The sequence below is a fragment of the Xiphophorus maculatus genome, chromosome 20 (assembly GCF_002775205.1).
Source record: "Xiphophorus maculatus strain JP 163 A chromosome 20, X_maculatus-5.0-male, whole genome shotgun sequence".
Lineage (NCBI taxonomy): Eukaryota > Metazoa > Chordata > Actinopteri > Cyprinodontiformes > Poeciliidae > Xiphophorus > Xiphophorus maculatus.
This window is the reverse complement of record NC_036462.1, coordinates 20,826,475-20,854,455: the sequence shown is the minus strand read 5'-3', so window position 1 is coordinate 20,854,455 and position 27,981 is coordinate 20,826,475. Positions and strand designations below refer to the sequence as shown.

Sequence of the window (27,981 nt, the reverse complement as noted above, 5' to 3'; positions counted from 1 at the left end):
TCCCCCCTCCTGAACACTCAACTACAATCCCTTTTACATCGACTCCCCCCTGCTGTATTTTGAGGAATATTGGATTACTTTCCGCACCGGAGCACTAACCGAGCACATCCAGGGATGGTCAGGTCTGTAAGCATTTCCTCACTTGTTGAGAAAGTTGTTTTTATTCCCCTAAAAGATGCAAATATTACCTCAGCTTCTTGCGCATTTCTGTCCATCCGCTGCCGTTCTCGTATTTTATTTTATTTTTGCACACTTTTTTTTAGTTTGTCTTTTTGCACCCATTGCCCATCATTTTCTTTCGAGTCGTCATTCTAACACGTCAGTTCAGTCCGTCTGTTTTCGCTCGGGCTTGACTTTCTTCACAGAAATGGAAAATCGGTGTCAGGCAGGAGAAAGTCCTCTTTAAAGGAAGAGTGCAAAGTTCTGCTTGCAGTGATATGGTTCCGAGTTTTTCGGTTTGAAAGAGCGATTTTTTTTTTTTTTTTTTTTTTTTTTTTGCACAGTGAAGCCTGTTTTCTGTCAGGTTGCTAAAGTGAAAATAAGGTTGAGAAGGAGAATATGCGCGCATGACAACCCCAGCAAATGGTATCTTGACGATTTATATATGGGGGTCTTTTTTCCCTCCACTTTCCAAAACTTGACCGCATTAAAAGTGCTTAATGTGTCATTAGAGGAATAAAATGAAGCATTAGTATGTTTTTATCTCAAACGACGTAATATCTCCAAATGGTCTGGAATTTAAAGGTCGAAAAACATTCATATGTGGCTTCAGTGGCGCCACCAATGGGGGGCCAGAGGTGGGCAATAGTCACCCCTATAAATTTGGTGGACTCCAGCAAATGGCCAGACAGTTTTATGTGCAAATTATTTTTTACGTGTGAGTTTAAGACAGGAAAGAATAAACTTAGAAAAGTTTCATTTATTTATTTTTGATTTCTTCATATTGTCTGTTTGCATGTCTGTTTCTTAGTTCTGGCCAAACTGCTAAATGATTTTTGAATCGCATATTTAGGTGGAAAATCAGAAGCTGTTTTGTTTTTTAGTAATACGGACACTACATTTTGCTCGGGTTGAAAATAAAAATGACCTTATATATTAAATCAACTGATTATTGGTATGTAGGTACTTGAAAACAGGAAATTACAGATTATTAAACTTTTAAAAATCCTTATTAGGGCTAAGATTAGTTTTTGTTGACAATTTTTTTCAGTCCTAAGTTTGATATTATTTCCTTTTTTTATTATAGGAGAAATAGAAAATAATTACATAATCAGGTTCTAGCTTTTGGATAACATTCATCCTTTTATGTTTTTCACATAAACACACAAAAAAAGATGATAAAAAACACACTGTTGTCATTGCATAGGTGCAGGATCCCATTATTGCACATTCAAAATCACACTACACTTGCCAGTACTGGCACAGAGAATAAAACTCATGTTTATTCAACTGTTTCATGGAAGCACAGCAGAATAAAATGGCCTGTATGATTTTGCTTTCTTGCAGGTTTGATTCAAAAAGTTTTCTTTTTGAATTTCTGAATTTTTTCTTTTTATTTTCTGATGCTTGACCAAGCATCAGTCAATTCGTACCCATTATGGGGATATTTCATGCCTGCTTTGGCTAAATCTAAACTAAATTAATTTATCCTAATCATAGTCTCCAGTAGTATTTTTTTACGCCAATAACATTTACCAGAAAGAGGTTCCTTAAAATAGGGGTCTCAAACTAAAATCCTCAAGTGCCGGGTTCCTGCAACTTTTTGTGTCTCTGCTTCAACACACCTGACTCAAATAATGAGCTAATAATAAACCTCTGTTGAGCTTGACTGAATGCGTATAAGGAGATGTAACCTTTTGATTCAACTGAGTGGGACCAGGAATACTAGTAAAAGTTGCAGCAATCTTTCTTATAACAGCTGGCGTTCTGCTCCAGAGATATTTCAGTTTGTTAGGCTGGAGTATTTCAAGTTTAATCTGCATCTGAACCAAAATACGTCAAAATTGGGTGAAAATCTTTCAGATAAAATAGAAAACACCACTGAAATGGTAGTTATTATTGAGGTTTCTACATTATGATTGACTATCTCCGTAATACAAAGTGTATATTAAAGAAACACACAATTGTTTACGTACATGAATGGTTATTTTATGGCTATGTAACAGATGTAGGAAGGGGAAAAATAGGAACTTGTAACAATAAAAAGGTGTACAATTTGGCAAAGGGTGAATTGACCTGAAGCCAAATGAAACTCCTGAATATAGGTTATGTCTTTTAGTGTTGCTTTGCTTTCTGAACATTTCTGTGTCACTCTTTACACAAAAGTACTCCTGCATAAATAGCATTGTGGCCGTTTCCCTCTTCAGGTGGTACTTTGGTGTTGAAGTGTAAGGTCAACCATGAAGCTGTACTTGAGGCTGGCCACTTGCAGAGACAGCAGCCACACAGTGTACAGCAGGATCGACTTAGGCCCCATCAGCATGCAGCTGGGTCCTCAGTAAGGACAAGTGGACCTGGTCCTCTCCTCTTCACCTGGGGCCAGGGCTGCAGAATGCTCAGTCCTGCCACCCCATACAGTAAGTCCTGGCAGATTTTGGTGTGTGCAGATCCTCACCTTCAGTCTGTTTTTCTGTACTCATTCTACTTGTGGCTCATCTTTTGTCCCGTCTCCTGTGGTTTGGTTAGAGGGAAGCAGGGAGGGTGAGTGGAGGGAAATGAGAGGAGGGGGTGTCTTTGAGAAGTCATGTTGAGAAAGCAGAAATGCTAATGGTTTTAACAGCTGAGCCTCCAGGCTTCGTTTTGAGGAATTTCACAAAAAGTGTTCAGTTGCTGTTTTTCCAGCCTCTCCATGTGAATGGTGTACAGTTTAAACAGCTATTAGACTTCAAAACATGTTTTGCAGTAAAGCAACTTGTGCATCTGGTGCTTTTTTGTTCAAAGAAAGCATCATTTATTTTGACTGTGCAGTTCTATGAATAAAAACAAGTATTTCCTGTTTAATTGGTAAACTCCAGGTTTTAAACTTGTTAAATTATTTTTAGGTGAAGAACCAACTCAGAATTAGGTAAGAATAAATATCACAGTGTGTGAGCTAGTCAAACCAGGAATGGAAACAAAACAAAAAAACAAGGATCCAGTTTTCCCAGAAATAAGGCCAAAATCTATTTTCTGCTATTCGTGTGAGACTGATGTATTGTTACATCCATAAAATAAAAGGAAATTATGTTGTTCAATATTATTAATGTCAATGTGTTGAGTTAATGACACCAAAAACCGAGTTTTACTTTTACGTAAGCCAATGTCAGAGTTCTACATTTGGCTGCACGACTTATCCCAGAAACACGTACCAGTAGCTCATTTGCGCATGCATAAAAATACTTCTGAGACAGTATTTTTTATTTATTTTTTACTTTTTTGTACTTCATTATAATCATAAAAATAGTGTATAATTTAAAGAGAATGAAAAAAAAAATACAGATAACAGTTAAATCACATTTCGCTAGACTGCTGTGACTGCTATTTTATGGGAAAAAATATATATTAAGTAATATATGTGCCTGTGTACAATAATCAAATGTGAGGAAAGATGGAGAAATAAATTTGTATATGTTGGGACATAGTCTTGCACAGTTGGATGACACCTTTAGTTAATCTCAGATCTGTGTATTCTGGTTCCACCAGAGGGCGCATTGACATCGTAAATACGTTACAGTCCAATGAGTGTAATACACAACTTTCACAATTATGATCATTATTATTTATTAAGGACATAATAGCTGTCTAGGAAAATAGTTTTTTTTTGTAGTAAATAATATTTCAATTGATATCAAAAATAATTGTTAGTCTTTGTAGATCTACATTATAGCAATTATCCAGAAATATTTTTTTTAGCGCATGTGCAAATGAGCTACTGGTACTGATTGCGCTTCCTGGTCAGATCGTGCAGCCACACTACCTATAGCTAGCACAAGCTAATGCTAGCTAATTTTTCAAATTGGTGTTTTGACCAAAGAAAATATTATAAAGTCGATACAAATAAGCAATGTTGTGTAACACGGATGCAAATATTTTAGACATTATGAGTATGTTGCCTTCATTTCTTCTTAAAACCCCTTGACTATCATGAGGACACCAGTGTCTTGCATGTAAGTGTGTTAAAGGGTTAAACTGATAATTTTTATGGCACAAATAAACTAAAAGTGAAAATATACATATTTTAAACTTGCTTATTAGTGACATTTGTCACTTTAAGCAAATTGTTGATTCTAAAACCCAACCCAGTTTGCTGGCTCAGAGTCATTACCCAACCCAAAACATAGGTCCAATATTTGGTTAGTAAAAAAAAGGCATGTTTTTCACCCCCCTAGTTTTAAGAGTCCAGACTTTTTTCATATCCTTATATTGACTGACTGGGTTATTGATCAGGTCAGGCTTTAACAGGATTACAACACTAACCTGATTAGAATAAAGCAGAGGGAATTGCTTTCCATGTCTATACATTGCGAATCAGTCAGAAAAATGTCCTGTAGCTTCAACAGAGAATGAGGGAGTTGTCTGAGTAGATAGGAGTTTTTGGTAACATGCATTTGTCACATTCCTTCCTCAAAGTGACTCACAGCATTGTGTTAGTTCTCCTCCATCTTGACTAAATGCATTCCTAAGATAGTGTTCATTCGCTTTTTCCCCCCCAATAAAATCTGCCACACTGACCCATCATGGATCAGTCTGCAAAAACAAACAGGTAAACATGTAATCACCATCGTCCCACACCTCATTAAGGGGGCTATGTACATAATGATGATAGTGTGATGGGAAGAGAGAATGATGAGACATTTTTAGCGCTTTTTAAGTCGGCAGTTACCGGGGTGAAGCAGTCCTGTGAATGAAAGCCACATCGTTAGTAACCCGGTGTCAACAGCCTCTCATTAGCTTTGAATGGTGGGCCACATAAATGTCGGCCTCTACAAACGCATTACCCCTCTAACAGTAAACGTGACAGCTTGTTAAGAAAGCCGCAGCCCACCGTAGATTCCTCATTAGGAGTTTAGGTAAAGATGGGAGCTGCGGCGACTGAGGAACAAGCAAAGGGAAGGACAGATGGGGAAGACGTGAGGAGGGACTGGTCAGCTGCAGGGTTGATATATGAGTGGACACAATGAGCAGAACGGAGGTGTGGGGGGGGGCACAGTCCAGCCTCTGCCACATGTGTGGAGCTAAAGGAGTGGGGGAGGGTAAAAAAGTGACCACACAGATTGGGACAGAGTCACATCTTTACTATACTGCACAAGAGATAAATATAAATGAAGAAAACATATTTTAAGCAGATCCTTATTTGTCTTTGGATCAGCAAACTGGATAAAACTGAACCTGGTGTGGTGCAGAGTTTGCACTGTAGCCTGGTTACACTTTGCACACCAGAAAAAAGGAGTAAAGGGGAGTTAGGAGAGCGAGAGGGTCCATTCTCCTTCACTTTGACATTGTGTTTTAGCCACTGGTCACTGCATACATAACAAGGTAGCCCTCATTTACCATGTAAGCAAGGACACAGACAAGCTTGACGGTGAGTCCACTGGCGTTAGCCTCAGTAATTATTACATATTTCTAATGTAGACTTGAGCCAATTTCTTGTTTAAAGTTCTACCAAAGTTTTACAAAGTTCATGTTTCAAACTGAGATTTGAATTCCAGCTTTTCCTTTTGATATGCCAGAGAAAGTTCCTCAATTACCAGTGTTTTCCAGTTTCATACAGTAGTGATCCCCCTCCCCTGGCCATGGCTGTACACTGACAGTCAGCTGGCTGAAAGAAGACTATATTTTTCACTGGCTGGTTCTGGGAATGAAAGCACAGCCAGTCATGTGTGTCCTGTAAAACTATTGGCAGAGTGTGAATCAGCTATAATCACAAAACCCCAACAGCTGATATGTCGCCAGAATTGTTAGCATTTCCACTGTCCTTTTCCCAGATTGTGGAAATTTGACAAGTTTGCTGAGTGTATGGAAAAGATATCTGCGTCTCAGGGTAGATTCCTGGCATGCCTGCAACCTAAATCATCCAATGGTTGATCAGGAGTCCCCCTGCTTGCTGGCCATCCGAAGCCCAACGCTGCAGGACGAACCGCAGTGTGGGAGTTCACTTTGCTGTTGGGGCTTTTCTGTGTGCTCGTGTGTGTGTGTGTGGGGGGGTGTGTGGAGGTGTGTGTGTGTGCATATGCGGGTCAGTGTGTGTGTATTTTCAAGTGTCTGTCCATCTTCAGGGGATCTCTTTGTTTATTGTGAGTGGAGAAAAAGCGCTAACAGAGACCCTTCAGCTACAGAGGGGTGACTTCTTTTTTTTTACTCATCCAGTCCAGGAGCCATCTCTGATGCTCCACAACCCCCAAATCCCATCACAGCAAAGCCCTTCCCCCACACGTACTTCCATCTTATTAACCACTAATTACTCATACTGACCATGCAGTGGATCGCCCTTCAAGCTGGAGTCCACTCAGACCCAGAGATCAAGAATAACTTGTATATGCTTGTGTCCTTGAAAGATAAAATCATGTAGTTAGAGAATAAAACATCCACAAATGTAAGTAACAATGGTGACAATGTGGATGTTTGGACTGAATGTTTGGAAATGCATTTCCTCATAATGCAGTTCTGTGGAAAAATATTTGCCTGAGATTTCCATTCTTTCTGCTTTTTTGTCACACTCTGATGATTCAGTTGATCAACAAATTTTAATATCGGACAGAGATAACCTGAGTAAATACAAAAGTCAGATTTCAAGTTATGGTTTTACTTATTATGCCAGGCTTAACCTGGGTTCAATTACACGTTCCACCCCTGATTACTGCCAAAGCTTTAGAAACAACAAATATCTTAAATATATCTGTCTGCTAACATGTGACAGGACGGAAGATCTTAAAACAGAAAACACCAGGCTCTGATTGAAGTAATTTGAAGAACAGATGGATGCAAAATCACTGACATCTATAAGACTGAAAAGGTTTACAAAGCAATTTCTAAGGATTTGGGACATCAGTGAACCACAGTGAGAGTCATTATCTGCAAATGAAGAAAACATGGAACAGTAATGAACCTTAGAGGAATTTGGCTTACTAGAATAACTTCATGAGAGCAGCAAAGACTCCTCCTTAACAACATCCGAAGCACTGCAGGCCCCACTAGGCCTACCGATAAAATAAGCCTATCTCACATCTTCCAAAACATCTTGATTATCTGCAGGACCTTTGGAGAAATATTCTGTAGACCAACAACATAAAATTAACTTTTTGAAAGGTGTGCATTCTCACACATTCTTTGTAAAACTAACAAAGCATTTCAGGAAAAGAACGGTGTGATGATCTGAGGTGCTTTGCTGCTTTGCTGCTTCAGAACCTGGACAGCTTATAATTAATGGAGCCATGAATTCTGCTTTCTGTCCGAAATTTTGAAACACGTAAGTTATGCAGCAAGATAATGTTAAGCATTATCTCCACCCTACAGTCAGATGTTTTTGGATATTTTTTTTAACTTGGGTTATCTTTGTCTGATATTAAAAACAATCAGATTTTAAATATTTCTGTTGTCATGGCTAGGTCTGCCACAATATGCAATAAATCAATTAATTACATGATAAATTAAAACAAACTCAATCATTTCTATTTGCTTGATTTATTGGTTTTCTCATTTCTCTCTCTCTTCCTACCAAAAGCTGGATGCCAAAAGTCTTAAGTCTAGTGCACTATTCTCAAGCAGTCTGGTCTCTGCCTTACCTTCACAAATTATTATGAGCAGAAAAAATGTGAAATCTAAAAATCCTCCATATATCAAATGAAACGCTGTTGTTAGACAGTGCATGTTTTGGGTATTCAAACACAACTGAAGTAGACTAAGCTAAGTTAAAGGTTGAAAGAATCACATAAAGGTTTTTAGCTAAGAATGATTTATCTGATTTGAGATCTGAGATTTGTGAACAATTTCTGATCTATGGTTTTTGTAGAGGTTTGTCAATTCTGATTTCCTTTTAACACGTATAATAAAATATTGGAAGAGCCTTCAAAATAAGCTATCCTGTGTTGAGAGGTGGATAATTATTTATATTAGTATCAGAGGCAATGGGATACCTGGAGTGAGAAAGCAGTCACTGTAAAACATGGTTGTATTGATACTAATTCAAACTAAGACAATATCGTGATGGAGGTGACATTTAAACTGTCACCAGCACCTTATATTAGCAATGAGTACTAAAACAGCAGACTCCATGTGTGTTTTTTTCAGAGAATGTCCTTTAATTAACAGTGAGATTTCCAAAATCTCACATTTCCTTGACAGACAAAAGTATTAAATCATCACCTTCCTAAAACAATGGAAAAAGCCATTTTTTACCAAAAGTGATTTTGGCCAAAAGAAAAAAAATCTACCTCTATTTCTATATTTCCAAAAGACGTTTAGACAAAAAATAAAAATAAAAAAATTACTTTTGGCATAAAATGACATAGACCGGGTGATGAAATACTGGTTATCCTCCCTGTTGTCTATTAAAGGTCAAGCTTGTGCTCTTCTGCAAGCTGAATGGGATTGGTCCAAGCTTTTCAAACTGATTTATTAATCTGCATTAAACCACTCTCTGTCCAGTACTGCAGATTCAATCCGCAGAAGCTGACTTCAGATCAGTCAAACTAATGGGTCCAAAGATATAGGCTTCTTGTTTATTTCAACAATATCAATATCCTACGTCATTTAGCTCTTCTTTGAAATACATTAAGCTTTAAGAGTAAGCAGTAAAAATTTGAGTTGCACATGTACATTGTAAGAAAAAAAACCTCTCTAATTTAAAATTCTGGTAACCACAGCTGCTGGTATTTAACCGCAAATTAGAGACGTTTTTGGGGGTTTTTAAAGTGTAGATATAAACTTGTCACAATTGTAACCAACTCACATCATAGATTAAAATAACTTTAAAAACTCATAAATCTGCAGTGATTTATCATTTTTCAGAGCATTTAAGCAGAATTTAGTTTAGTTTAATGAACAACTTCTTGTAAGCACTTGGAGCAAACTTGCCTCACTGTTCTTATTATTCTTAGTGCGCTGTATTATACTGTGGTGATTAGATATTTACACTCTTACATCAACATAGATAACATATTAATTTGGGAGATATGGAGTATTTAGCCTTTTTTTCCAACAAAAAGTTTTTAAAACAAGTTTTAAAAACAAGAACTGCATCCATTACTTTAATTTTGATGCAAATGTATAACTCCTGCATGTTATTTGTCAAATTTTTTCCACATTAGATATTTTTAAAGTTTATTTTGTTATTGTTCTCCATTTGCCTTACTCATTATAACATGTACTTCTGCCTTTCTTGGCCCGGTTACCCTTCTGAAAGAGATATTGATGTCAACAGATCTTTCTTCTGGTTGAATGAAGGTTTAATTAAAAATATGACAACACAGGCATATAATTTTAAATAAAAACTCAAATATAGACATAAACCCACATTAATATTTGCTCAGTGTTAGTTGGCATTCAGCAAGTTCTTGTCTATAAAATCAATTAAGAACTTTCATCACTTTTGCTCTATTGATATATCTAAAAACTCGTGTTTTTGATACCTTTTTGGTGTAAAAATCATGAATCTCTTGGACGCGCTTCAATCTGCAAAAGATTATAGTATTGAAATGTGATTGATATTGCTATTTAGGTCATTAATGTTAAAAGTCATGCATCCAGTCATTATCCAACACGCTTTGTGGGATCACAAGGCGAGCTGGTGCTTATCTCCAGAGGTCAATGGCGAGAGGCGGGGTACACCCTGGACACGTTGTATCTGCAGTGGACCCTCCCAGTCCACTGCAGAGCAGCACCCTGCAACACTTTCATTATTCACTGTAAAAAGTTGCATCTTTAAGGAAGCAGAAGGCTCAGAAAAGGAAAGTAACTCAAAACTCATGTTTGGTTGTAAAATCTTATCATAAAAAGGAAATGTTCTCCAAATCAGACCAAAATCTTCTGGTAACTTCCTCCTCTGTCCAGTGCTGTTGCAGGAAAACCCCTCTGGACTAGGCCTGAGATTGGGGTAGTTTAATAATGCTCTGCAATGCCTGGAATGTCAGCCTAACTCCAGTTCAAAAAGACCAGCCCTCAGCCTCTAAACCAGTGGATTATGTGGATGTATAACTGCTGCTCATGTCACATGAGATTTAGATTTTTTCATTCTCTTGCCTAATCAATCATAACTAAAGCAATCATCTATATAAAAGTTGTAGTTTAGCCTCCATGTAACATGAAGGAATGAAATACTTAGATTTTTCTCCTCAGGGACCCCACCCACTTTCCCTCTGTCCAGCAGACCCCTGAGGTTTGGGCCGAATTAGATCACACGCTTGGTGGGGGTGGCTTTGTGGACTATGAGACTCACAGAGAGACAACAATGGCTCCAATGTGAGCGGAGCAGATTCAGAGGGTAGCATGCAGGCTAATCAAGGCTTATCGCTGTGGAGACCAGGCTGGGGGCTATGTTGGCACTTTCTCATAAGGGTTAGGGTTGTTGTCCCCTGCCTGGATGAATCTGAGCATGGGAACAAAATTGTGTAAAATGCTTTGTTTTTATGGTGATTATGAAGACGGTGTGAAATGACCACTGAAAGGTTGGATGGTCAGTACTGTCATCTTGTGATCAATTTATCCTTTTCTGCAGTTTTACAGATGCAACAAACAGAGCTCTGCCTCTGATACTCAGGTCTTCTGTATTTGTAAAGCTTTAAGATGTTGTTACAAACATTAGCTGATTGCTCATATTAAATAATAGTGTTTATTTAATGTCCTAGAGAATGTAGATGAGGACTTTAAAAAATGATGTAGCTTTATGTTATTAAAGCTAAAGGTTAATCAGTAATACTTTTATAACAAATTTATGTCAGATCATGATTTCTTGGTTAATGTCAAGTTGTCATAACAAAAACATTTTGAATAATGTCAACTTTGTATTAAAAGTGTCACGATTTACCAAATGACACTTTATGACAACAGTCATAAATATTCATGAAGACTTACTCATGTTCATGACAGATGTTATGTCATGTTTATGACGGTTTCATGACAGTCTTATTCACAACCCGTCAAATAAAGTGTTACCGAGTGTTTTTGCTACTGTAGTCTGCTATTGCTAAAGTATTAATCACAACTAATCAAGCAAAGAATCATTTGATTATCTTATTCTCGCTGCATTTTTGTGAGTTGACTCATTCTTTCTTGTTTCTTTCAGGTCTATTGAAGATGCACTGGTCTCCGGAGCACGGCGCCCCTTTATCTCAGTGGCCTGAGCAGCACCTAGATGTGACATCCACCACCTCCCCACAGTCTGCCCACAAACAAGACCCCTACAGTACTGCTGCCCGGCGCACCTATGCCCCTGCTGGGTATCCTTGGGCCAGTGACGACATATCTGCTCTTACGGCTTCTTCGCTGCTCAAGCGATATGCGGAGAAGTACTCAGGTCTGGAGTTGTCATATGAACGCCCTGCTACAGGCGCCTACTCTGAGTCTGGAAGTTTCCTAAAAACTGAAACCGAGCCCTGGGCTCTGAGCCAAGGCATGGATTGCTACCCCGGACTTGAAGCACTAACTGGCTCCAAGGTGGGGTCTGCCTCTGTAGGAATCCCGGCCACAGGAAGTGTAACATTAGTGAGTAGTAACTTGGTCACGGAACCAGGCTATGGTGGCACTACGTCCTGCAATGCCCCATCATCTCAGGAATATCCTCCTGCCTACAACAGCACCTATCTGTCGCCCGGATACTGCCCTCAGCCCAGTGCAGCACTTCCACCTGCCCCTCTGCACACCTTGCAGCCAGCTCCTACTCTAGTGCCAAGCTACAGCACCAGCACTCCGGTCTACAACTACCCACCGGGTTGCTACCCCCAAACCAGCCTTTCTTCTGGATACAGCCACCCCAGTGCCTCCTATCTTCCCTCAGGAATTAGTGCCCCCACACCTCTAGCCCCTCGGCCTACCGTGGTCGGAGGTAGTTATAGTTACCCATGCCACAACCTTGGAGGGAGCACTGATGGAGGTCTTAAACGCAAGGCCTTTGAGATGACAGATGAAGTACAGGAGGAGGTAGAAGCAGAGGGATCACGCTACAAAAAGTATGGCAACGGTCCAGGAAACAGTCACAGCAAAGGTAACGGTAATAGCCAGGCCAATGGCTATGATGTTAGCCGTCCTGCCAACGACCAGCAGACCTACAAACCTGGAAAGCCCCTGATTTCACCTCCATACAACAGAGCAGGGAACTATAGCCCACCGTCAGGCCTTGCAAGGGAAAGCGTAACAGGGGAGCACAGCTTTTCTCAGCAGCAAAGAATGTCTGTGAAGATACCTGCATCTCACACACGAGCTGAGGACACCACTGGTGGCCACTGATGATGCCAATCAACATCAGGGAGGAGTACCTAAAGACTGAGGGGTACTGGAACAACACTGACTTGTTCTGCAAAAGGTGTAATCTCTCTGGCAAACACAAGAGGGCACAAGACTTCTATTTCTTGTGGATGTCCATCATTTGTCTTTCTTCATATTTTTCCAAAGATTCACAAGTGTTAGGTTGAGCTATTCTCTACATAGACAGTCTAAATATCAGAGTGTCTCTTTCTCTCAGGATCTTATCTATTTCCTTTTGGCTACTTAGCGTTGTTTAAGAAGTTGGTGTACTAATTTGTAGCCATTATTTATGTAAAAAGGCCTTTGACTGCAAAAATGCTCTTTGGCACCACAAAATGACCAAAAAGGAAAGCAAGCAATAACTAAAATGTTGAGATTGCCGTTCTACTTTAGCATAATCACTGGTAAATCTGACTGCAGGTCTTGGTGTGTCATTGGGCCTTGGGAGATTAATATCATAGTTCTCTCTCCACCTCCTTTTGCATTTATTTCCTATTGTGGAGACGTATCTTTTCTGCTCAACAACAGTCGATGCTTAAATAAACATACAGTGCTGTGATAAAATATTTGTTACAGATTTCTTTAAGTTTTACATTTGGCAATAGTGTTTCAGGTCAATAGCACAATAACAATTTCAAAATGTTGATTTCATTCATTAGAGGAAAAAAACTAACCAACCTGATCCTTTCTGAAAAACTAATTCCCCATCACCTTTTTGTACAATCAACAAAAATAACAAGAATATTAAGAATTTGCTTTGAGGTTATATATAGATATATATGTGTATATATATCGCTGTATGTGTATAATTTTGGCCCACTCTTCTTAGATTGTGTTTAATTCAGTCACATTGTAGTGCTTTAGAGCTTGTAGACTTTGTTTAAGGTAGTGCCACAGCATTTCAATAAGATTCAAGTCTGGACCCCAATTAAGTCACTCTGTTGTCTCTTTTTGTTAGCCTTTTGGACAGTGTGCTTTGGATCACTGTCCTGCTGGAAAACCAAAATGCACATGATCTTAAGGTTCCAACCTGATAGCTGGACTTTCTCCTTCAGGATGTACTGCTGAATAGCAGAGTTCATGGTTCCATCAGTTATAGCATGGTTGGTCATGCTATAATGACTGCCAGTCAGTATGCTTGACTGCTGGTCATTATAATGTTCTTTGTAAGAACACCTTACAAAGGTTCCGGTTTTGTCTCCTCGGTGAGCAGAATACTCCCCAGTTTTGTGGATCAGCAATCTGATATCTTTGGACTGCAGTGGTTTTGACTTTTTTTTATCCAGTCCTTTTCTTAACTTAACTTATGAACACTGATCTTCACTGAAGCAAGTGAATCCTTTAGATGCTGTTTTGGGTTCTTATGTGACCATTGTTGATGCACTTTGGAGTAGTTTTGGTAGGTTAGCAAATCCCTGGAAGGCTGGGCTACTTTTCTATGTTTTCTCTATTGTTGATGATGACACACTGTGTGTCCCTGGAGTCGTAAGACCTTCTGTTCCCCATCTGTTCCTGAATTTCTTTAGATCGCGGGGAATGGTGTGTAGCTTTTTAATAGAGTAATCATGTCCTCAGACAGATTCTTTTTAACTGATTTCTTGATTGTACAGGTCTGGTTGTGACTGGAGAAATTGAACCAGTAAGAGTGGATAATCACACTTAATTAATAGGCTAGCAGAAAGGGATAAATTGATTTTTACATAGGCCCAGGTTGATTTGGACAACTTGCTATAATAAATGAAATCTTCATAAAATCATTATTCTGAATTTACTCTGGTTGTGTTTGACTAATATTTGAACTATTCAAGGGAGAATACTTTGTCATAGCACTGTATAAAAAACCTTCAGCAATATACATGAAGTCATTGTTTAAGCTTAATTCTATTACCAATGATTTAAGATTTTATTTTCATTCGAATGTATTTAGCATTCAAAAAATTACTAGACACAAATATCTGCAGGTTGTCTTCTAATGGTGTAGTTACCAGGCACATTTGTGGTAAGCTTAAGAAAACATTAATAGCATCCAGTTTACCATCCAATAAAGGTTGTTTATTGTATGGATGCTCTTCGTGCAGGTTCCAGTGCCTCAAACACTTTCTGCTCAACATTATAGTCTTTATGAAGAATTGCCTGCTTATCTGCTTTGATTTACTCTTTTTAATATGCAATCTCTTTACTTAACCCTATTAGAAGGATGATTTATAGACATGTTATTGAAAAACTCAGGAAGAATATTGTTACCTCAGAATGATAAAAGTAAGAATGTATATTATAACCTTAGGGTGTTGGTAGCGAGCTTTACGGAGCAAGATGGTGAAAGAAAACAGAGCCATGGCTAAAAACTTCAGGGAAACCACAAACGTTCATGCCTTCAGTAATATAAAATGTCAGCAAGCTCACACAATTGCACACATAGGAAAACACAATCCCATCCATTTTATTGCTCTGGGAAACTTGAAGTTTTCTTACCAAGGCCCGAAATGTTGAATGTAATTCAGATATTTTTTTTAAGGACAATACATGCCATAATGTACATCAGTGATGTTTTTTAGATATATAAAACATATTTTCTTTGTGTATAGCTGTAATTCTCCTATAGGTTTTGGTGGAAAAATTTATGCTATGTTAAGTGTTAGTGTAGTTAGTGTTAGGGAAAAGGTTTTGCAGACCAACTTTGTCAAAACAAAGCATTCCTGGTAAAAAAAAAAAAAACATTTCCATATATCAACATCTACATCATGTTGGAATGCTTGCTAAATGTCTTTATTAAAAGTTAGCAGTTCACTGTAACTTTTTTCAAATTTGAATCAAAATCCATAAAAAAATGTTTGAAAAGATGTCGATCTAGAAGTTTTTTGGTGATAATATCTTGCAAGAGTGGGATGAGACTTTGCTGTCTTCTTAAACACTCAGACATCAGAATAAATACAAGTGTAGAAACTCGACCGTCTTTTAAAAATCAAACTTGTGTTAAAATGTCGCAAACAAATCCTCTTTAAACAGAGCTCTGTACTATTTTTAAGAAAAAAATACAGATGTTAAGAAAGGATGAAAGCAACTTGACTAGACTTTTATAAATTTCAAGCGCTTAGCTGAAAGGACTATACGCTCTTCAGTGCCACACAAACTGCATGTTTTATAGTAGAATATGCACAGTAGCAATTATTTCAATTTTTTTGTTTCTCTGGTGCAGAGAAGAATGTGGAGTCATATCTGAACTTCTGTTATCTTTTTAATTCACTCATCATTTCTTCTACATTCTCCTAAACTGTTTCTACCTCATTTGTAAGACATTGTACGTGGCAGTATTTATTTCATGTCATTTTTAGATGCCTGCATAAAGAGCAATGTTTTTTGCTGTTGACCTGTTTAAGTCTACCTCACTACCGACTGTTCTGTCATGTTCTATCAGATGAAAATACACAAAATCAAATCATGCTTGACTTTCTTTGTTTTTTTTTTTCTTTGAAAACAAGAAGGGGTTTGGTTCATTCATACAACTTTTTTGTGATATAAAAGGACTTTTCAGTGTTTCTCTTTCTTGATTTTTATTTAACTAATCACCGAGCTAGCTAACACAACTTGATAGCTAACAATTTCAATAGCTACTGTAATTGTCAGTTTAAATAATACCAATACTTCTGAAAAACTTACTAATTCATCTGTTATTTTCTTCTACAACTCACACGATGGAACTATAATACCGACATGCACAGTGTAAAAATATTCAAAACCCTTTCTCCCATCTGTCTGTCAGTTAGGACTACTAAAATAATGTATATTTTCCATAGTCACGAGAGACAGATTTTCTTAATGTAACTATACAGTCAGAGCTATGCACATAGGAATGGTTTAGATCCAAGCAGAGGCTGGTACAACATTAACAAGAAATCATACTGATCCCATGACTCAAAATAAATGTTGAATTTTCCTAGGCATCCTGTTTCTTCTTGCATAGAATAAACAAACCTTTTCAGAAGAGAATGTCAAACATGGAGTTGGTAACATCTATTGATTTGTTGCTTCAGGATTTAGATGCGGAGAAAACCTGCCATAAGTTTGTGACTTTAAACTCAAGTGCACTGATCCAAAACTACCCAGAAAGATCAAGAAGAAGAATGAATCAAAACCATTCTGCAAGAAAGAATGAAGCTAAACGTTATGTAAGTGACTCATCACAAGTTTTGACAAAAATTTGATGGCAATTGTTGCCTGCAAGGATGAAAGAATCGATTAGGTTTAAAGAGAAATTACTTTTAAAAGAGGGCATTTCCTCTTAATAAGTTACTTTATCATTTAAAAACAGCATTACCATTTACTCAAGTTATTGCTGTCAAATATTAAAATTTGTTTGATGATCTGCAACATCAGAAGGGGGCAAATACTTTGTCACAGTAATGCATGTAGGGGTTTTTTAGTGACTTAACTCCTTGTAGTTCACTAGAGGGCGTTAGAGAGCTGTAAGAAATAACCGGTTTATTATTATATCTGCTTTATTACCGCAGACGTAATAAAGCAGTCTAAAGTGGAGTTGCAGTTTGAACAGTTAAGCTCTAGAAATACAAATTAGTTTAAAAACTAAAATGGCATATTTTGTCATAATTAATGCAAGTAATGAAAGGTTGTTATTTCATTTTTTTGTTTTTATGTGGGGCAGAAGCTGAATTGATCTACAAATATCCCCAGAGGTGAGATAAAATGCGAAACTCAGACGGGACAAGCTCTGACTCACTTTGTGATCAGGTTGTAGAGACAAAAGAAACCCCCAATAAATTAATTAAAAGTATTTGCCTATTTTGCTCTGCATTTTGTAATATTAACATACTGTGCATGAAGACAGAAGTCATGCTCCTCTGTTGCATGCAGGGAGAGACTTTAGTCAGAAAGGAAAATGGCTGTTTTGTGCTTATTTAAAGGAAACCACCTGACCGACTCAGTTGATCATGACTCAGATTACACCAATTCCCCGAAGAACATCCTCCATCTCTGAAAGCCCCCTTACATAAACTTCTCAGATCGGCTGCCCAGCAGATCTCACCAACGACCCACTTAATCGATGGCCTCTGTCCTACATTCAGGTAGATTTTTAAAAAGACAGAACCTTACCAATGACAAAAATTAAACCAGAATGGTTTAGAGTAGATATGCATATAAAGAAAAAAACAACCGATTTATGCAATTATCAAAGAAATAAATTCATTTTATGTGATTCTCACTGATGCAGTGTGAAACAGAGTCGAATCAAACAGCTGGATCATTGGTAAAGGGTAGCTGAAGGTTAAACCCTTAGTAGAGCACTTGCTTTTGACCGCATGAGTCTGTGTTCATTGTTCTCATTTACGTTCCTTTTCCCTAAAGTGGCTGCCTCTCCCTCTGATTTGCTCGCTGTGGGTAAGTAGGTGCTTTACAGTGCACTGTACAGTCTGAGCCTGTTGGGAACATGCTGCTGACTCAGCCCAGGCCACTGCATTCATCTATCTGCACTGCAGTGCTCTCCCTCTCCCTCTCCGCTTACCCCCTTCGCACTGCTCCCTCATTCAGTGCTCCACACAAACACACAACACAAGGTGGGGAGAGACACCCATGCACACACACACACACCTGCCGTTTTAGCATTGTGACATACCTGAGCACATAAAGCCGTAGGGTCTTTTCAAAAGTATTTATTCCTCTTGAACTCATACTTTGTTAAAAGCACAAACTGTTTAATAAAATAAACATGTTTCCTGTCTTAGACTAACAAGAGCTTGGCCATAATTGTGATGTGTAAGGAACTTTTTTTAGTTTTGGTACACAATAATCTGAAAAGTGTGGTGTGTAATGCGTTTGGCCCCTATTAATTGTAGCTATCCACCTTTTGCTGCAGTTGTTGCTACATGTTTGTCCCAGTTTCGCCTAGTCAGAGACTGTAACCCAATATCAAGCTCAGTCAGATTGGATGGAAAGCATTTGTGAGCATAAATTTTCAGGTTTTCCCAGAAGTTGTAGGCCATTTCATCCTGAACTTAGGAAATGTTCAGAATTTTGGTTTATTGCTTCATGACATATTTCTGCTTTAAATTTAGCTTCCTCCCTGAACTGCCTGCTGTGTTCCTTGATCTTCATGATGATGTTTTCTCTCTAATATTCTCTAACAAACCTCAGAGTCCTGGAATTATATTAAGATTAATTTGAAACCTTTTTAAGAAAATTAATTGCATTAGATTAGATTTAAAGGCACCAGAGTTAAGTGGACTCAATACAAATGTTCGCCATATTTATATTTTTGTTACTACTGCTTCTTTATCACATAAAATCCCAAATAGGAAGATTGTTATACCCAAAAACGACACAGGCCACACAGATAACTGGAAGGCTGCTTTATTGTTTGGAAATAGGTTCGTGCTCAAATGAAGACATTCTTTCACCGATTTCTCACTTAATTGTCCCATGTGGTGTGCAACATATACCCTCTTTCTTGACTGTAACAGTTTAAAGAAATGACAGTCAAAAGTTATTCTTTTTTTCTTTGTAGTTAAGCTATTTTCAAAGAGAAGAAATTCATCTCAGTCATGCTACAAAACAATGGCCTCATATACTGATTGATAAACCAACCTCTGAAAAAAAAAGAAGAAAAGAAAACAGAAGTGTAAAACAGAAGGCAAGCTGTTGTCTCCCTGGCTGACGAGCCAGCAACACAACAAAACACAGAGAAAGAGAGAGAGAGAGAGCACTTCCTACAAGACTCTACACGATGTTAGTCCAGACAGTCTACACTAAAGGTGGTGAGTTTTCAGTTCGCTTCGTACTCAGCATGTCGTCATGCTCCGGTTTTGATTCGCTCTGAGGGTGATCTTCGTTGCAGGATTTATCGATAGAAAGCTAAAAAGGCACGTGCCGTTAAGAGATATTGCACCATAAACAAACATACAGACAGTTAAGACAACTAATCCTTAAATTGTTAGATATACCTTATTAAAAGTGTCAGCAAAAATCAAGGATCAACTCTAAGCTGCAGCAAATGTGTTAAGTTTAAGGGTGGGGGCACATGAAGGATTAGGGGCTGCAGCAAGCAATTGAAGTGATCTGGTTAAATAGCAGTTGCCTACAAAAAGGCCAAAATGAGTGTGCATGTCTGTGATGTGTGTGCCATTTTGCATCTGTGTACGCAAAGTGGGGAAACTACAGAGGCAAGACATCTTCACACATGTACAAAAAGAGAGAGGGGCGGGGTGTGTGTGCGTGTGTGTGTAGGGTCAATGGGGCTTGGTATGCTGGTAGTGCAATCCTCTCACCAAGGCAGGCTCCACAATTCTCAGCAAGCAGCCAGTACAACATCATGCATTGTAGGCCGATACTCGATACTGGGGAAAGTCCCGGGCAGGAAAGACTTTAGGAAATTCTCTGAGCGTACCGCACAAAGAAAGAAATGGGATCACTTACACTCAGTGGATTTGGTGTCACCTCAATGGGAGTGGACAGGAGAGTTGAGTTACAGACATGGTTCTAACATATATATATATAGATATATATAGATAGATATATCTATATGTATAGATATATCTATCTATTTATAGATAGATATATCTATATATAGATAGATATATCTATATATGTATAAAAGAATATATGTATAATATATGTAACACAGCTCTGAATATGTGAGTTTTGATTTATACAGCTTTACACGCAATTTTCTGCTTTTTAATATAGATTCTTTTCACTTATTTCCCTCTTTATTATGAAAAGTGACACACAAAAAAATCTACACCTTTTAACAATGCATCAAAGCCTAGAGTGACAAAGGTGCATCAGCTGGAAGCCATTCTATTTATGGTTATTTGTATTTAGAGTTAAAACTAATAGCTGTAGTTTTTTTCTTTATGGTAATCCTGTATTTACAAAAAATATTTTAAAAAAGCAACAAAATAAAAAAAAAACTACACATGCGCTTAAAATTATATATTACATTATTTATAGTTCATTAAAAAAGATAGCTTTTGCAGTTTGTGCCCTATAGAGCATTTATTTATGAATTTATGTATTTATTTACGGCAAAATTGATTTTAAATTTTTTTTTCCCCATCAGAAAAATCTTGGAGATGTTGGAGAAAATGCACGGTGATAGCTTTATGCTTGTCATTCAGATTTTTATTTGGTTCAAGTTGACACCCACACTGATTCTGGAGATCTCATGCAGCAGCTGGAGCATGGGAAATAACTGATGAGGGAGGCTTATTCACAAACAGGGAAGTGACATCGCTGCACAGCAGGAAGTGCAAATGCTCCGGGTTGTGGTGCTCAGGTTCACAGTACCGTAAGAAGAAATGCATCCGGTGCTCTGTCGGTTATTTGGTATATGGTTTTCTTTTTACAGGTAAGTGACATGAAGGAAAATGGAAAATGAGAAGCTCAAAACTCCTGCTTACATTTGGGGCTTTTCCACTTCTACCTCTGTGCTGCTAAAAACCCAACAAATCCCAACTCACTCTTGTGACATCTCCTCTTGTGACCTATGTTTTACAATCGGGGTGAACCTTTTTTTTGTATTCAATTTCAATCCACACTAAAATGGCCCCAAACATAAATACGCCACCGGTTATAAGCGGGTTATGTCACCTGGTCACTGCGGTGCCTCTAACCTTTTGTTGGCAAAACATCTGAACCAGGAATCGCTAAAATGACCCCCCGACCGAGGCGGCTGTCGGACTGAGACGGCCAAGAGTCATTGTCCCCAATAGTGGCACAAAACAAAAACGATTAAACATGATTTTACATATAATGATACTCCCGCCACATTCAATTGCATTTTGTTGCAGAGCTCTTAATAATACATCTATAATATCTCCTGAGAAAAAGGGAAGAATTTTTCAAGCATTGCATACATTTCTAGGGTCTCTCTGTCTGATAACGACAGCAGAAAAAAACCAGAATGGGCAGTCCCACTCCGTCAGTAAAGGACAACAAGGGATTACAAGGCAGATCTCTTTGGCTTCTCCACACACAATGTTCTCATCACCCATTTATGAGTTTACATCTCTCACTTTGAACACCCCAAACATACCTTTCAGCACAAAACAGCTTTCCTCTCGGCTTGATGCGGTTTATAAAACTGCAATATAAGCCTCATCACCCTCTGAAACATCAGCATTACACAAGGGAAAAAAACAAACATTTACATTAGCGAATAAAACAATTTAAAACGAAACTCCAAACTCTTCTGAGCCCTTTTATAAAGGTTAGAGAAAAAACAGGAATCGGAAAAGGGTTTGCCAAAGCCCAAATCCCAAACCGCGGACAGTCAGACTCCTGCTCACATTAAAGTAAAAGGCAGATGATGCGAAACATTAGACAGGAGCATACAAATTATAAACATATGCTTTTCAAGGTTCCTTAAAACATTCCGGTCCAAACGAACATTTCAGTCCATTGATCCAGTCAGACGTTATTTTTCCTCATCTTACACACCCAAAATCTTCCGAGCAGCAAAGAAAGTGCTTGCATTTCACACATTGAGGTGGTGTTCTATTCTATTGTTTATAGATTAAACATCTGAAATGTGTCAAATGATGAAATCAGTTTTAGCCGATCAACCCACATACCGCTTGTTTTTGTTGAAGAAATTACCTCCCAACTATTAAAATTTTGACCAAAAGAAACGCCTCGATCGTACAGATCATCAAGCCACCGGTGAAGTCTGCGTATTAGTGTCTTGTGGACTATGATAATTCATGCAAGATTTCTGATCAAAACATGCCTTCATGCAAGTCATTTCTATGCATTGAACAAGCACAATTATTTATGTATTTGTCTGGAAATCTTTCTGAGTAAATGGAAGCCCTTGGCCCCGGGTTGAACCCCTGTTAATAAACAGACCCTTTAACCAATTTGGTGCAAAAAACCCATGTAAAATAAAGCATTTTGTATGTGGGTGTAACAAAGACAATGTGAGTAGTTGACCGACATGGGCAAACTGTTTGAATATTGTTCTTTCTTCTGTTTTTTTTTTTTTTTTTGTTGGTTTGTTTCTCGGTTTGCATTTTTTGCTGCTCAAAAAGACAAAAAAAAATTCTAGTTTTAATAAAACAAGAGAAAATACTTTAGACTCTCAGTTTGTGTCTTTCTCTCACTCACCAGTCATCCCTCTGTTTGCTCATAGAGTGAGTCCGTCATTTGTGTCTCTACACACTGACACAGAACCACTTTGACTGCTGAAAGACCGAGCAGCTTCCTTGTCATCTGCAGCCACACGGCGCTGGATTCCCGTTTTTGCCTTCCACCTCTTGGTGTGGAGTTACTTGGTGGAAAAACGTAGGATTTTTCCCTCTTCTGTCTTCCTTCCCCTTTTTGTTAGGATCGGTTGTGTTGATATAACAGTGCCACACAGAATGCTGATTATGTTTGGTTTGACTAAAGTTCAGTCGTTTCTTGCCCCGCTCTGCATCCGTATAGGAATGAAGTCTGTAAACAAAATTATTGAGGACTATTTTTTCTGACTTGCAAATGAAATAATCTGTACATCTGTGTGGGTGAGTTTTCTCTCACTCTGCTTGAAGTTACATTAGTTAAATCTGTACTGTTATTAATGTGGTTATTCATCACCCTCCCCCAGCCTAACACTGAGACTCCCTGATGTCTTTTTGGTTTCTGCCCTTCTCTTTCCTCTCTCCCTTGCCCTCGTTGTTGTCATCCTGCTTTTCCTTTTCAGGTTTGGTCACACTGTCATAAGAAGGCAGGGAGGCAGTGGATGGAGTGCCCTCTTTCTTTTCTTGCTCCTGATTCTCAGCTTTGTTGTTGGCCGGTTTGCGCTTGCACACAAATCCCCGCCGGGCCAGGTGGGAGCGGTAGGCCCGCTGGATGATCCTTGCAGACACGTCCTCCTGCTTTCGCCTCAGAGTGGTGGTAATCGGCTCATAGGAGACTTTAGAGGGATTGGCAGCCACAAAGCGCTCCTCCATTTGTTGCCTGAGCATGTCCAGCTCCCCGCTGTCGCCCAGCACTCGCTTGGTAAAGGCAAACAGGATGTCCAGGCAGTGGATGCGGTCTCCACTCACCATAGGCATGTCCATAGCGATCAGCTCAATGGTGTTGGGCTTGGGGACACGCAGCGGGTGTTCAAGCGCATCGGCAAAGTCAGAAAGCTTGGCATAGGTAATGAACTGGGAGGCATCAGGGTCAAATTTCTCCCAAATTTCATAAAAGGTCTCAAAGTCGTCCTCACTGAGTGGGTCTGCGCTTTCCTCCGTGGCCACACTGAAGTTCTCCAGGATGATGGCAATGTACATGTTGACCACGATTAGGAAAGAAATGATGATGTACATGACAAAGAAGAAGATGCCCACAGATGGGTTGCCACAGTTTCCGGTTGCGGGTGTGCCGGCGTTCTCTAAAAGCGGGTCACAATCCGGTGGGTAGTTGAGGATGGGCAGCAGAAGGCCATCCCAACCTGCCGATGTGGTGATCATGAACAGGATGATCATGCTGTTTCCAAACGTCTCAAAGTTGTACATATCGTCGATGCCAGCCCCGTGTTTCACGTAGCCAAAGTTGGACATGCCAAAGATGGAGAAGATGAACATGACCAGGAAGAGCAGGAGGCCGATGTTGAACAAGGCGGGGAGCGACATCATGAGGGCAAACAGCAGAGTTCTGATTCCTTTGGCGCCCTTGATGAGACGCAGGATCCTGCCGATACGAGCCAGACGGATCACCCTGAAGAGAGTCGGCGACACAAAGTACTTCTCGATCAGGTCAGCCAGAAACATACCTGAGGTTACAAGAAAGAGACCAAACACGCTTGGTTAAGGTGTCACAAATTTTACAAAAAATGTCAGTTCAGACAGAAATTTTACAAAGATGACAGCACACTGTTTTGTAGGCACTCTTCTGTATTTCACTTCCATTTTTTGTTTATTTAATGCTATTTATTGAATTTATTTACTCACGACCTTAATTATTACTTAACTAGAAACTTATACGCCTTAGAATGAATGTGTTTGGTGTGCTAGGGGAAACTTTTATTTTACTCTAAATACCAGAGAAAACTAGATTTGTTCTTGCTCTTTATGTGCTAAAGACACATTAGGCTCAAAATCAAACCATGACAACTAAAAACTGGAAAACTACTTTCAGAAATGATGAGTTTTCTTCATATTCACAAATTTTTCAGTTCTAGTTGTAAAAGCTGCAAACCCAGTTTTGTCTTTGTCTTTATCACTCTTTTCTAAATTACCAGATTAATTAAAATTCTGGTTACAGACGTAAAGAAGTTAAATAATTACAATAAAAAAAACACAATTTGTATAACTTCCTACTTATCACTTATAAACTGCCTTTTTGAATGGGTAGTATTTAGGCAACACTCAAGCATACTCTTGGTTTTCCTTCATCCACACAAAGCATTTTTTGAATACTTGCCCACAATAGAGAGGATGACCACCACTACGTCGAAGATGTTCCAGCCATTGGTGAAGTAATAGTGGCGCAGCGCAAACAGCTTGAGAAGGAACTCGCCAGTGAAAACCACAATGAATACGAAGTTAACCCAGTAAAGCACAACCTCTGTTTCTTCTGACTGATCATCGGTCTCCACCATCATGGTGACCATGTTGAGGCAGATGAGGATCATGATGGAAATGTCAAACACCTGCTGTGTCACAAAGTCAAACACCATTCCTTGGATCGGGTTCTGTAAAAAAAAGGAGAGAAGAAAAAATATTATTTCTGAAGGAAGTAAGAATTTGTTTGCAGGTGGTAAGAGCAGCAATGTTTACCTGAGGCCTTGGTATTGGTTTTTGTGGTTTCTTTGACCCAAGTTTTTTCATTGCATTGTAGTATTTCTTTTGCTCTTCTGTCATGAAGATATCCTGACCTCCAAAGTAAGGGGACACAAACAGTTTGGTTATAATCTGCAGAGGCCTAAACTACTTATTCAAGAATTACATTGAAATGTGTTGACAGAAAAAGAAAATGTGACCAAAGAACAACATGATTGATAATTTACACGATTAAGAGAAACTGTTTGGTAAATATCAGCCACACTTCACTTTAGTAGAGGATTCATTTTAACATCTGTTATATCTCTGCCTCATTTAAAAAATAACAGCAGCACAAGTTTCTTTTTCACTTATTCCCCTTTTGCATCAAAACTGTCACCAGGTTTCAGCAGGTGGTATTTTTTCCATGCAAGCTATATTACATGTACGTTTTTAGAAGTGCCAATATGTTAGGCAGCTGTGTTTAAAAATCTAAATTATCCTAAAGTTATTTGTGTCAGATTATGCTACTGCAGCGTTTGTAATTGTAATAATTTTTTTTGCACATCTCTACCATGGATGCCAGCTGCAGATCTTCTCTTATTTTCTATCAGACAGTACTCCCCTCTAATTCACACACACTGCTTTCTGAAAAGGTGAAGGTAAAGAAAATAGTTCTTATCTTTTTCTTCTGTTGATTGAAATTATCAATGATGACACCAATGAAGAGATTCAGGGTGAAGAAGGAGCCAAAGATGATAAATATGACAAAGTAGATGTACATGTAGAGGTTGTCCTCATAGACAGGCTGGTCTTCCACCTGTCAGATGGCAAAAGTACATTAAAGTTATTCTAAACAGTAAAATGTAGGACAAACAGTCAGAGCTGCAGATGCGTACCTTTCTTGAATCTATTGCTGCATACATAATGTCCATCCAACCTTTAAAGGTTGCCTGTGAAACAGGTAGACACAAGAGATTAGATTTAAAATTTGCAAGAGGAAAAACGTTTCCTAAATAGAAAAGGTTTCTTACCACTTGCAAAAGTGCAAGATATCCTGCGCCCACATTGTCAAAATTGATCTTCACGTTTTTCCACCTGACCTCAGTGTGATTGCTGTTAATCAGCTCAAAGCACTCAGTTTTATTGTTGACGTCATCCGGCAGAAAGTACTCTTCAGCCGTCTCGTTGAAGCAGTAATAGTATTTCCCGGCAAACAGGTTAACACCCATAATGCTGAAGATGAGCCAGAAGATGAGGCACACAAGCAGCACGTTCATGATGGAGGGTATGGCACCCACCAAGGCGTTCACCACAACCTGCAGAGAGCCGTGAGGGAACAAAACTGTGGACTGACAGTCGCACTGCAGCTGCACATGAACATCAACACACAGAGAAATGCACACTCTCTTCTCACATTAGAGGCTCGCGTGTTTTGGTGATTGTTAAACCCTTTCATGATGTACTGATAGGGAGTGTAACAATACTGAGCAGGGCAACACACAATACTGAAGCCAAGTTTTAACTCGCAGTAAGAACTAAAAAGCATTTTCAGACATTTTCTGCAGCACAAAATAGATGCAAAACATAACTGTAACTGAAATAAATGTAAACAGATGTGAAATGAAAGAATTACAGAAAGATAAAATGATGTAAAGCAAAAATAATTCTACAAAATGCAAAAATTATTATTAACAAGAATATAAGTAAAGAAAGAGGAATATATAAAGCATAAATATGAAATACATATTTCAAAAAGAATACATTCATGAAAAAGTATAAATAAAAATATGAAAAAGATAACCACATGTAGAAAAAAAACATATCTGTTAATTAAATAATAGCAGAAATTAGTTTCCACGTCTTCAGCCTAGATTTCACATGTGATACATGCTCACCTTTGATGTAAAGTTAAACATGACATTTTGAAGGCTTGCCGTCTCCTAGTATCTTTTTAAACAGTGTGAAACTTTTGACAAGTTTGTCTTTAACTGCAATTCGATTTATTAAATTGTATTAACACTAGATCAAAAACTTCTGACAGATGTTTTGTGCCATATCGTTTTGTTACACTCCTCCGAATCAATTCCAAATATTCTATGTTGATGTTTAAATATATGTACGAAAGACTAATTGGGTGTAAAAATATAATCTCTAACAGCCCCAATGGAATACATGCCAAGATAATTTGACAAATAAAATTATCATCTCATGTGAAAAGAAACTACTCTATATAAATAGCAGGAAGGGATTGAAGCCTCCACAGGTGAATACATGAATGTGCATTTCTACATACAGAGGTGCCATGAATACAAAAAGCCAAACAAACCAAAACTATAAACATATAACTTTCTTTTCTCTTTTTGCATTTTTTTCTTCAGCCCAATATCATACTAAACGAGTCAATGCATTGATGTTAATATAATAGCAAAAGTGTGATGATGGAAACCATAGTGATGAGAAATCACTGAAGAGTGATAAGCAAAGATGGCAGGGGAAGGGAGGGGGGGTATGCAACCAGAAGTTTGTTGATCTTCCAGTGTGACAATGCCAAAGCCAAACTGTGATAAGATCAGGTAACAGGACACCTCAGGCAGAGCAAAAGTCAGGATGCTGAGCCCAGACACGGACAGGACTTTTTGTTTTCCGCCAGACAACAACCAGAGGCTGATCGGAGCCATCACACAAATCAAGTGCCGCTCAAAAGTGACGATAGTTATAATAGGACAAAATCTTTTTAGATTTCCTAACAATACTCCCTAATAAAGCGTGGTGATACTGTAAAACTTACCAAGGATTTTAATATAGA

The 27,981-nt window shown here is 38.4% G+C and overlaps 2 protein-coding genes across 7 annotated transcripts in view; one reads left to right on the top strand and one right to left on the bottom strand.

Annotated features, from left to right (window-relative positions):
• LOC111605776 (putative fidgetin-like protein 2) lies at positions 1–15,949 on the top strand. 2 transcript variants are annotated; one of them, XM_023324455.1, is made up of 3 exons: positions 1–122; positions 2,367–2,576; positions 11,258–15,949. In XM_023324455.1, the coding sequence occupies exons 2-3, from the start codon at positions 2,552–2,554 to the stop codon at positions 12,415–12,417; spliced, it is 1,185 nt and encodes a 394-aa protein (XP_023180223.1). In that variant the 5' UTR covers positions 1–122; positions 2,367–2,551; the 3' UTR covers positions 12,418–15,949. The 2 variants fall into 2 exon arrangements, with proteins under 2 accessions (XP_023180223.1, XP_023180224.1); XM_023324456.1 differs by lacking the exon at positions 2,367–2,576.
• Positions 15,950–20,552: 4,603 nt separating this feature from the next.
• The window catches only part of LOC102216915 (sodium channel protein type 8 subunit alpha-like), a 54,679-nt gene continuing 47,250 nt past the window's right edge, over positions 20,553–27,981 (bottom strand). For 3 of the 5 annotated variants that reach the window (XM_023324773.1, XM_023324778.1, XM_023324776.1), the window contains 6 exons: positions 26,207–26,491; positions 26,072–26,125; positions 25,855–25,992; positions 25,191–25,295; positions 24,835–25,105; positions 23,031–24,184 (listed from right to left, as the gene is read on the bottom strand). In XM_023324773.1, coding sequence (XP_023180541.1) covers positions 23,031–24,184; positions 24,835–25,105; positions 25,191–25,295; positions 25,855–25,992; positions 26,072–26,125; positions 26,207–26,491 — 2,007 coding nt within the window. Of the gene's footprint in view, positions 24,185–24,834; positions 25,106–25,190; positions 25,296–25,854; positions 25,993–26,071; positions 26,126–26,206; positions 26,492–27,981 lie in introns of all 5 variants that reach the window. The other 2 variants (XM_023324775.1, XM_023324774.1) reach the window with 1 other exon arrangement.